A 12319-nucleotide genomic window follows, 5' to 3' on the forward strand; every position below is an offset into this window, starting at 1 on the left:
CCCTTACTTCACTAACCATCCTCTTGCAATAAAAAAAATTGTATATAACTCCTTATTTAATCAGGTCACTTACTTATTCACTTATATTCCCTAGGATTGTGCATTCATATTCCGAACACTGGAGCCAGCAGCTTGTGACTTCATAGCCCCGCCCCCTCATGACATCACACCCCGCCCCCTTAATGCAAGTCTATGGGACAGCCTTCACGCCCCCTCCCGTAGACTTGCATTGAGGGGGCGGGGTGTGACGTCATGACGGGGTGGGCTATGATGTCACAAGCTGCCGGCTCCAGCATTCGGAACAGTTTGTTCCGTACGCTGAGCAGCGGAGTACCCCTTTTAACTTAATCACACCTCCACCATTCATGCTCCAAATCTGCCTCTTCCTTTTAACCAACCTTTTATACTGTGCAGACATAATCCTTATTTTACTTTTTACAGACATACTTTTTTTTTTTCCCCAACTCTTCTGTGTTTACTCGGTTCTTTTTTCCTGCGAACTCCTGTCTCTCTAACCAATAAATCTTCAACATTCTGCCCTTACGTTTTCCCTTTTATCTCCATAATTTGAGTGAAAATATCTGATTTTATCACCAATTTGCCTTTCTTCCTATGTTAGCAGTGCACACTTTGTCTGTGAATATCTTTTTGTTTCCCTAATTAATTCTTCTTGAGTCTACACCATTGACAACATTGTGCTACCTTTTTCTAATGTCTATTTTAACCCAGAAGCCAGAGTTGAAATGGCCCAAAGGCTTTGTTAATCACTGATCAAAGATGAAGTCCTCTTTATTTTTTTGTTTTCCAGTTGGGGACACTACAGTGATTCCGGCAAATGGAGATGTTCTCACCGCAGAAACTCAGACGACCCTGATAAATGGCTACACGTGTAATGACTGTAGCATGCTCTCGGAGAGGAGTAATGTCCTCACTGCCTACTCTGCTTCTCGCGTGCCAGCCATGTCCTCCTACTCCGTGTCTTCAACAGTGTATTCCCGGGACCGGAGCCAGAAGTCAAGTAAGATTTCTGATCTTCAGCTATCACTCCTATTGTCCTCATTTAACCCTTTTTACAATGATTTGGGTTTTTTCTTGTTTTGGGGGGGGATCTACGGAGATTTGACTATTCAAACATTTGGCCCATTTATTACAAAAGCCACATGCAAAGCTTTTCTGATCTGCCTGCCATGGATGTGCTCTCTCTCTCTCTCCCCACTGAGCGGGGGGGGGGGGGGGAGTTTGGGAGTTTCTAAAAACCGTAATGAGAAATGAATGTTTCCATAAACCTGTGCATTTCCGAGGTGTTTATGTGCCAACAAAGTTCATCCCCCCTTAATGCAGTGTTTGCCAACCAGTGTGCCTCCAGCTGTTGCAGAACTACAACTCCCTGCATGCCCGGACAGCCTTTGGCTGTCCGGGCATGCTGGGAGTTGTAGTTTTGCAACAGCTTAAAGGGGTACTCCGCCCCAAGACATCTTATCCCCTATCCAAAAGATAGGGGATAAGATGTCAGATCGCCGGGGTCCCGCTGCTGGGGACCCCTGGGAGTGCTGCTGGGGCACTGTGCTATCATTACTGCACAGAGCGAGTTCGCTCTGTGCCTAATGACGGGCAATACAGGGGCCGAAGCAGCGTGACATCATGGCTCCGCCCCTCGTGACATTACGGCCCGTCCCCTTAATGCAAGTCTATGGCAGAGGGCGTGACTCCCGCTACGCCCCCTCCCTTAGACTTGTATTCAGGGGCGGGCCGTGATGTCACGAGGGGCGGAGCCATGACAGAACTATGCTCCGGCCTCTGCATTGCCCCATTAGCGATCCCGGGGGTCCCCAGCAGTGGGACCCCCGGCGATCTGACATCTTGTCCCCTATCCTTTGGATAGGGGATAAGATGTCTAGGGGCGGAGTACCCGTTTTAAGGCACATTGGTTTGGAAACACTGCCTTAATGAAAAGCATTCTAACATCTAAATCCTGTTCTTCCTCTGTATTACATATTTGGATTATTTTAGGAATTTTTAGCTATGTAGCTCCATTTGAATACCATAGACCCATCTTTGAGCGGGGCAGGGTTTTTTGTAAGCTTTTTGGGAATTTGTTAGTTGTACTGTAAGCTCGGTTTTTCCAAGGTAAATGTACAATTTTCCTGCAGAGCCTTCCCTTAGAGAACATAGAGGGACATTTATCAATGTTTGCTTATGTATTCCTTTTTTTAGTAATTTTTTCCTTACTTTTTTTTTTTTTTGCTTATGTGCGACTTATTTATCAACTGGTTTCAGCCTGTTGATGATTTTCTTTCACGTAAGCAATTTTGTAATTTTTCCTTTTTTACTTTGGTAGTAGCGACAATTATAGTAAAGAAAACCTGACTAAACCCGTTGATGTCCATCATAGTTTTTGAAAATAATATACAATGCAATTTTTCTTTGGTATGGCTGGTGACCCATTCTACAATTGTTGGTACCTATTTGTTGGATGTTGTACAGACTGATAATTTGCACGGAGACTTTAGTTCTCCTTTTAGTTCCAAGCAGAACTAATGTCGGGGCATCTTGTTCTGAATTAAAAAAAATTATATATCCCCCCTGGCCTTGGGTGGGGTACACGGCGGCTCTACTGATATGTAGTGATTTATGCAGAATATAAAAAAGCTTCTACAAAATGAAGTGGGAAAAGTTGGTGATGAAATATAGATATTGTCAGAACTACAACTGGGTCCATTAGTAATCAGGTCTGTATTGTAGTCAAGCAGATATATGTAAAATAAATCCCGGCACTCAAGGGTTCTCGCCAGGAAGGCTTTTTTTCCTTTTTATTCAGGCATATCACAACGTGCCAAAATGTTATTTTGCATGTGGTGAAATGGTTGGAGAAAAAAAAAGCCGCCTTGGAGATGACCTTTAAAGGGGTACTCCGCTGCTCAGCGTTTGGAACAAAATGTTCCGTATGCATAGAGCCGGCACCGGGAGCTTGTGATGTCATAGTCCCGCCCCTTGTGATGTCACGCCCCCTCCCATAGACTTGCATTGAGGGGGTGGGACAAGTCATCATTAGGGGCGGGGCAAGGACATCACAAGCTCCCGGCTCTAAGCATTTGGAACACTTTTGTTCCAGACGCTGAGCGGCGGAGTACCCCTTTTAAGTGCCGGGAGTTACTTTACATAGAACTACTATTGGGACTCCTAATATCCTTATGTTTATGAGCAGAATGAGAGACCAGTTACATGGTGAATACAAGTATTTAAGCAGTCGGGGGGCGCTAATGTCCCACCCTGTGCCTGGAATTGTAAATGACGTGTTGGTGATAGAAATTACTCTTTACGTTTCACGTAGTGTTTCAGACTTGTAATTTTTATTTGGTAGGAGAACTTCCTCATTACGTGCACAAGACCACGGTGCTGGTCAAACGTGCCATGGCGTCCCTGACTGCACTGTTCGTGAATCTCTTTCACGTGGTTACGATGAAGCTTGGTTATGAAATGAAAGGTACCAAACAATGGTGACCCCCTTGCACAATTTAACTTCTCAATCACTTGGCTTAGGGCCTTTGGAAGAGGGGGCTTTTCTATTCTCTTTTACAATATGGCAGCTCTTGTCAGCTTTATGTGCTCTTATATTGGAGTTGTCTGTTTCTGGTGCAGCTATTTGCAGGTTAAAGTCGTGTACATGTCACTTACTATAGTTCTGCTTGTGTAGACATAGAAATCTCTTGTTTATTTTCCTGCTCTGAACTGATGTGATTCTGCAATAATCTTATTTTATTTATTATTTTCCTCTTAGATGGGTTTTCAAGTTTTCCTGTGGATATAACATAATCCTTCCTCAAAAAGATTCTGCAACTGTCTTTTTTATAAGAAGTCACGTTTTCAATATCTATAGGCTTCCTGTCAGTGAATGAACACCTCTTTGCTTGCCGATCATACAGAACTACAGTACCTTGCAATAACTGAACAGTCTCACCCAGACCTGCTACATTGCACATGTAAAATTACAGCTGAAAACATTGCGCAGGTAAAATCTGCAGTGAGATACCGTAGCAGATTTTTACATCTCATTTAAATTCTGCGGACATTTTCCACATCAGATACTGACCACCCATTTGTATAACTTCATTTACAGCAATTCCATTTCTTGTGCATATATCCACTGCAGATTTTACCCCCATTCAGTTTAGGAGTGAAATTTACAGTGAACTTTTGTTGTGGATTTACAACTGAATGTAATGCACAGGTCGGTATCCATGGTAAATCCTTGACAATCTGCATGGAAAAGAAAGATGCGCTCAGTGGTGTAAACACTAGTGTGAACTGCGCCTACCGCAACAATTGGATGGCGTAGATCAATTCACGGTCTCTGCAGCCACTCCAGTGAACAGTATACAAAAGAAAAGATTCCTCCAACAATTTAAAACGGGATACATCAGGCGCTGAGACCAGGTAAAAGGTAAGTGAGGTTTATTACCCACAATGCGTTGCATTGTGGGTAATAAACCTCACTTACCTTTTACCTGGTCTCAGCGCCTGATTTATGCCGTTTTAATTGTTGGAGGATTGTTTTTTCTGTTGTAATCTGCTTGGAAAACATGCTTTCTTTTTGAAAGAATCGCCAGGGAGCTTGTATATAAATGTGCAAAATCTGGATTCAGACAATACAGATACAATTATTGGAAACTCATAACTGTGCCCTAGACTTGGTCATAACAGTTTTTTTGGCCTCTGCATGGGAACGTGAATGTATTCATCATCTGACGGCAAGCAAAGATCATTAATGTGGTGAGAAATCACAGTGCTATAATTTTTCTCTGGAGAAGGATTATGTTTTATCTACGAAGGAACATGAAAAACCTCTTAAAGGGGTTCTCCACCCCATAGACATCTTATCCCCTATCCAAGGATAAATCAACTGGTGCCAAAAAGTTAAACAGACTTGTAAATTTACTTCTATTTAAAAATCTTAATCCTTCCAGTACTTATCAGCTGCTATTTGCTCCACAGGAAGTTCTTTTCTCTTTTGATTTCCTTTCTGTCTGGCCACAGTGCTCTCCTGACACCTCTGTCCATTTTAGGAACTGTCCAGAGCAGGATAGGTTTGCTATGGGGATTTGTTCCTTCTCTGGACAATTCCTTAAAAAGACAGGGGGCATGGCTGTGATGTCACGTCCCCGTCTTGGAGGCAGCGCCCGGCACAGATTGCTGGGGGCTGCACAGAGATCGCGGCGGGACCACTCCGATCATCTTATCCCTTATCCTTTGGATAGGTGATAAGATGTATAAACCTGGAATGCCCCTTTAAATCGGGACCAAGATAATAAGTGTATATAAAAATAAATGTTTGCAATCTGGAACTAAATTTTCCTATTAAGAAATGTTTATTCTTTGTGGGACACAACCCCTTTGAAGGCCAATGTTCAGGCAGTAAGCAAATCTTGTTCATAGTGCAGCCGAGTTTCCGGTTTCCTAGGTGTCATGCAAATCCAGACCTAGACGCTTTTTTATTTTTCATTTTATTTATTTTTCCCCCGTGTGTGTGTGTGTTCCAGCTCACTCGAATTTCTGTGGAAGTATGAATGTGAAAGACTATCAAACGGACGGTGGACATCTCCATATAAATGGAGAAACTCTTTGTAAGTATAATTCTCATGCATGTTACTTACCCCTCACAAGGGTATTTTTATTACCCCTCCCCCCACATACTGGAGGTACATTACTTGGAGTCAATGTGATACATTAAAGGGTACCTTTCATCAAAAAAACTTTTGATATATTATAGATTAATGTATGCAGAATAACTTTCCAATAGCATGTTCTTAAAAAATATGCTTCTTTCTATTTAATTTTCCACTTTGAAAAATGACCACTAGGGGTCTCCCTACCAGTCCGCTTTTTATAGATTTCAGACTCATGCTGGAGTTCTAAATCTCAGACTGCAGCCGGGACACAGACAAGCTCAGCACTGCTCCCTGGCAGTGAGCAGTGCTGAGTTTGTCTGTGTTCCGGCTGCAGTTTGAGATTTAGGACTCCTGCAAGAGTCTGAAATCTATGAAAAATGACAACTAGGGGTCTCCCTACCAGTCCTTTTTTTAAAAAGTGGAAAATTAAATAGAAGGAAGCATATTTTTTTTAATAACATGCTATTGGAAAGTTATTCTGCATACATTAATCTAGAATATATCAAAAGTTTTTTTGATGAAAGGTACGCTTTAACATTTTAGCATGCTGCTTTTCCCTAGTATATTTCTTGATAGCCGAGATGATGGGCTCCACTGTCAATGGCAAATCTCCTCAGAACTAGCAGTAGGATGTCACTTTTTTTAAGGCAAGGCAGAAGTGGTGTGAATTAGAATTTTTTTTATATATATATTTTTTTAACCTTTGCACATTTATATTTGCACTTTTTTTAATATTTTTTTTTATAAAAGACCCAGTTAATATTGTCCACTGAAATGTCAAGAATGAAGCACTGCATTTCACTTTAGCCAAAGTTGTCTTTTATTTTTATTTTTTTTTAATTGTGCAAAGTATTTGAGCAAAAACTGCACACAAATTCTGCTCCAAATTTCAGCATTTTTATTAACTAATTCTTGTCATAACCAACAGGTGATGACTGTAAAGGAATGAAACAACATGAAAAACACACCACTGTCCACATGCAATCCTCACGGGCTAAAAGGGTGACAGGGTCCTTGTGGCACATCTTTTCTTACACAGGTTCATTTTGCACATTTTATTTTCCGTTTGCCTTTCTCCTCACTAACACCCACTGTCCACGTGAACCTAGACTCTCTCTACGCTTCAAATAAAAATGTAGCTTTCTCTCTTGCATTCATTCTTTTTGTGGAAAATGTGCCTTCTCTACACCCAGTATTAATCTTTTTGCGGTCCTTAAAGGGGTACTCTGGGGGGAAACATTTTTTTTTTTTTTTTTTTAAATCAACTGATGCCAGAAAGTTAAACAGATTTGTAAATGACTTCTATTAAAGAATCTTTACCCTTCCAGTACTTTTTAGCAGCTGCATGCTACAGAGGAAATTCTTTTCTTTTTGAATTTATTTTTTGTCTTATTCACAGTGCTCTCCGTTGACACCTGATGCCCGTATCGGGAACTGTCCAGAGCAGGAGAAACTCGCCATAGCAAACCTATGCTGCTCTAGACAGTTCCTGACACGGACGGAAGTGTCAGCAGAGAGCACTGTGGACAAGACGACAAAAAAGAAATTAAAAAAAAGAAAAGAATTTCCCCTGTAGCATACAGCTGCTTAAAAGTATTGAAAGGGTTAAGATTTTTTAATAGAAGTAATTTTACAAATCTGTTTAACTTTCTGGCACCAGTTGATCTAAAAATAAAAAAAATAAAAAGAGTACCCCTTTAATCACCTCTCAGACATCCCCAGGTGGCAGTATGTCTGCTCCCTTTAGTTGTGCTCACCTTTATAGTGGCGGCAGCGGGGGTTCTCTGAAGCTCTCATTTGTCTTTACCATCATAGTATATCTACTTATTAGTATGTTGGTCTATGTGTCTTGTATGAATGTGAGATAATTGTAAGGTGCGTGACCTGTTGCCCCTTACATGCTGCCACATGCCTGTTGTGTGGGATTATTCTTGGAATGTGTTAGACCAGGCATCTCTGCCTCCAGCCAGCCAACCTGCCCCAACACGGTCTGTCCTTCCTACTCAGATGCCCCAATATGCAGCCATCATTCCCGGAAACAAATAGAATTGTCAAATCTTAAGGGAACGTATTCTCTAGATCTCAGCAGCAGTGCGGGGAAGAGCTGCATCGTGCTGGATATAGACGTTAGGTCACGTATCAGTGAAATGAAGCAGATGCTCATTTGTAACTACATTTTGGGATATGTTTGGGAGACATTCCCTTATGTTACCAGAAGAGCTGCTTTTAGATTTGTGTGTTCCAGTTATCAAGGGCATCTCATAGTTTACATATTTTACGTGGCGTCTCTAGACGTCTGTGGAAGTTTAAAGGGTTACTCGGGTGAAAAACTTTTTTTTTTTTTTATTTTTTTTATATTTTTTTAAAATAAACTGGTGCCAGAAAGTTAAACATATTTCTAAATTACTTCTATTAAAAAATCTTAATCCTTCCAGTACTTTTTAGCTGCTGAATACTACAGCGGAAATTCTTTTCTTTTTTAAACACAGAGCTCTCTGCTGACATCTCTGTCCATTTTAGGAACTGTCCAGAGCAGCATATGTTTGCTATGGGGATTTTCTCCTACTCTGGACAGTTCCTAAAATGGACAGAGATGTCAGCAGAGAGCACTGTGCTCGTGATGTCAGCAGACAGCTCTGTGTTTCAAACGGAAAAGAATTTCCACTGTAGTGTTCAGCAGCTAATAAGTACTGGAAGGATTAAGATTTTTTAATAGAAGTAATTTACAAATCTGTTAAACTTTCTGGCACCAGTTGATTTAAAAAAAAAAAATGTTTTCACTGGAGTACCCCTTTAACAACTAAGCAAGAATTCCACATCATCTGGGGAAAGTTGCTTTTTCGTCATAAACACTTACAGCATATACTATGGATATGTTACAAATGTCTGCAAAGGGAATACCCCTTAAAGGGGTACTCCGCTGCCCCATCGTTTGGAATATTTTGTAGCGATCGCTTGGAGCGGGGGGGAGTGATGTCACGTCCCTTGTGACGTCACATCATGCCCCTTCCATAGACTTGAATTGAGGGGGCGTGGTGTCATTGTGACGTCGCAACCCCCACTGCTGGCACCCAGCATTTTAAACAAATGCTGGGTGCTGCAGAGATTGCGGAGGTCCCAGCTGCGGGACCCCCACGCTCAGACATCGTCCCTAGACATCTTATCCCTTATCCAAAGGATAGGGGATGAGTACCCCTTTAAGAACACTGGGTATGTCCATCTGTTATTGCAGCAGAGAATGAATGACAGGATGACTGCATGTCCACTGCTTTTGCTATTCAGCCGGAGTTAGACAGGAAAGTCCCTGCGTGGACTTGTACCTGACACTTATGCCATATCCTGTAGATATGCCATGACTGTCTTGGGTTTGAGTACCCCTTTAAAACTATCCAACTTTAGTTTCAGCCTTCATGCACGTGGTCATATAGCCATATGCACAGTGTCTGTATGGATGTACACTATATGGATCCATACAACAGATTCCTAATAGTCCTAAGGTGTCTGGGATCCATTTTTTATACTAATTTGCTTTATCCATTCGGTTGGTTTAAAGGGATCCTGCACTTTTTGAGAATTGTCTTGTTTCAGCTTATCCTACCTCTCTGCAAATCCTTTTCTTTTAACCATTTGGCTCTTCCGTGTCCACCCTTCTTAGCGCTAACAAACTTTTTAGCCCTGTACGCAGCATGCAAACACCTCAATGAAAGCTTTTATGAAGACTCCTCTCCTGTGTTTTTAGGTTACTTTTTAATGCAAGCGGTGCGCAGTGCTGGAGCTGCTGGATGGTTTGTATCCAGGAAGGTGTTGTCGTTTCTTTGGTTGGCCATTGTATCACCAGGTTATTATTTTGATTTTGCGCATTGGCAAGGTCTCTGCATTTCATCTTTCTTTCTTATAGTAAAGCTTTGGTTTCTATATATTGAAAATGCTTAGTCCTCTATTTGTTGTTCTTGTGTGACGCCCCTTACATTGATCACTTCTTGTCTATATAAAAATGGTGTTCGGTAGAAGTGCGTGTCGGTCCTCTCCACTCTGTACCTGGTATTGGGATGCACATTTTTTTTTCCATTCCAGATCTTCTTGCATGCTGAGGTGTCCATCTCTCACATTGTATTCATCTGCATGAGCTCTCGGCTATCACTCTTGTTTATACAGTGTGCAGTCTGTCTAATCTTTCATCTCTCCCTTGCAGGCAAGGCAGCATCTGGAATGTTTTGGTGGCTAGGCACGGGTTGGTACCAACTTACTACCCTGATATCCCTGCTGAACGTATTTTTGCTAACTAGGTCAGTATTTTTTTAAATGTGATATTTGTATATATCCGGTTCGGTTTACATCTGCATGGAGCCTTTGTGTGTGTTAAGTTTGATGGAAAGAGTAGCACAACCTGCAGAAACTACTCCGATGTAACCGAACAGATAGCATTATAAGTCAGCGTGGCTTTTCCTATTGCAAAACATAAAAACTGAATTTGCAAAACATATGTGCCATTATTTAGCTTCCCCCCCCCCCCCCCCCCCGTTTTTGCACTTTGGTTTTTCCTCCTCCCAATCTAAATATCATAACTTTCAACTTTCCATCTACAGACCCATATGAGGGCTTATTTTTTGCGTTACCAATTGTACTTTGTAATGAAAATCTGTGGCGACACAAAAAAAAAAAACTTTAGTGGAGTAAAAAGACACCTTTTCGGTAAAAATGACACCTTATCTCTATTCTGTAGGTCCATACATTTACAAGGATACCCAATTTATGTAGGTTTTATTTTAATATTTAAAAAAAACACTAACTACATGCACCAAAATTAGTTTGTTTAAAATTGTCATCTTCTGACCCCTATAACTTTTATTTTTCGGCATACGGGGCTATATGAGGGCTCATTTTTTGCACTGTGGTCAGTAGTTTTTATCGGTACCATTTTTGTTTTGATGGGACTTTTTGATCACTTTTTATACACTTCCACTGTGCGGTTTAACCTTGGCCTGATCGGTGATGCCCAGCATTAACCCTGGGTCCTGGCTGCTGAAAGCACTCAACTCGCCAAGTTTGAAGCACACTCCGTCCGTGAGCGTGCTTTAAACACCGGTAACAGGACCAGGGTGTACAGGTACACCCCCTAGTCCTTAAGTACCAGGGTGCAAAGCCATACCAATACACCCTTCGCCCTTAAGGGGTTAAAGAAACACTCAAGCAGTTCTGGCGCACTGTTATACCTAGTGCAGGGCCTGTGTCGTGCTCCACACCCTCAGTTTCTACACTAGCTATAACACAAATTTGGCCAAGTGTATTCCTTTTAATATGTACATATTGTGGTTTATTGGCTTTCTTTTGTAAAATGGCTAAAACACAGGACGGTAGATCCTGTGAATATTCCCATTGTGGTAAATGTCTTTTAATTTACTTCTAGATGCCTTCCAAAGTTTTCCAGAGCGCTGCTCCTCCTGATCCCCTTACTGCTACTCCTGGGTAAGTGCAGGCATTTCTCATGTATCAGGCTACCATTCAGCATATTGTGCTCAAACTCTTCTATAATGTTATACAAGTCATTACAAGTGCATTTACAGCTGTTCTTAATCTGCAAGTTCCAATAAATGCCCTGTTTACACGGTTGTAGTGCCCTTTAATGATTCCTTGTAGGATTACAGCCCCCTATTGAACGCCTTGTGAATGCATGCAATTTGAGGGTCGGTCCTGGAGGAAGTTTTTGTCTGCAACCAAGACGGATACAACAGACCACCAATACGACTCAGATTAAACCTGAAGCCAGAAGGGCGACTATTTTGTACCCATCATATAACAGATTTGTCACAGCATTATGGCTCACATTATATACCTCAAGCCATGACTATAGAGCAGAGTTTCCCAACCAAGGGGCCTCCAGCTGTTGCAAAACTACAACTCCCTGCATGCTGGGAGTTGTAGTTTTGCAACAGCTGGAGGCACCCTTGTTTGGGTAACACTGCTATAGAGTATACAGTGGTCCCTCAAGTTACAATATTCATTGGTTCCAGGACGACCATTGTATGTTGAAACCATTGTATGTTGAGACTAGAACTCTATGGAAACCTGGTAATTTGTTCTGAAGCCTCCAAAATGTAATCCCAAAATAGGAAAAAGTGAGGAGTAAACAAAAATAAGTAGATGAATAATAGATAAAGCAAGTCCTTCCATATAAAAGTAAGAAAGATCTGCTGGGAGCTGTAATCACTGTCTATATAGAGGACAGGAGCTTTTTCAGGGTCCTGTACAGTAGACGCAATATCATAAAAATATGGAGCCACCCTTACCTGGTATCCAAATGAGCAGCTAACTGTGGCATAGCTTAAGAGTAGTACAGAACATGTAATACCTCCCTGTACTGTAGGGGGCGCTACCAGACAGAAATTTGGTGCATACGCTTTAGTAATACAGGGGTTTTACCAGTAAAATGCCCATTCTGATAGGTCAGTTCTTCCAGCCATGTTGAGTCTGGTTTCAAGTAAAAATGGTCCAGAAAAGACCATTGTATGTTGAAACTATTGTATGTTGAGGCCATTGTAAGTTGAGGGATCACTGTACATAGATGACCATATGTAGTGTATACTTAGATTTTCTTGGCCACATGGACAGCACCTGTGGGTTGTACGCTCTTGGCTACCACTTCTATGTGTTTC

At 41.5% G+C, this 12319-nt stretch overlaps 1 protein-coding gene across 1 annotated transcript in view; it reads left to right on the plus strand.

The window, feature by feature from the left end:
- Positions 1-12319, plus strand: part of SUN1 (Sad1 and UNC84 domain containing 1) — a gene marked incomplete at its 5' end in the record, with an annotated part of 56437 nt that overhangs the window by 29372 nt on the left and 14746 nt on the right. Inside the window, 7 exon segments of the mRNA XM_056537056.1 lie at positions 809-1018; positions 3362-3484; positions 5538-5621; positions 6595-6705; positions 9406-9504; positions 9859-9952; positions 11074-11132. Coding sequence (XP_056393031.1) covers positions 809-1018; positions 3362-3484; positions 5538-5621; positions 6595-6705; positions 9406-9504; positions 9859-9952; positions 11074-11132 — 780 coding nt within the window.

This window comes from Hyla sarda, chromosome 8 (genome assembly GCF_029499605.1).
Source record: "Hyla sarda isolate aHylSar1 chromosome 8, aHylSar1.hap1, whole genome shotgun sequence".
NCBI classification, from domain to species: domain Eukaryota; kingdom Metazoa; phylum Chordata; class Amphibia; order Anura; family Hylidae; genus Hyla; species Hyla sarda.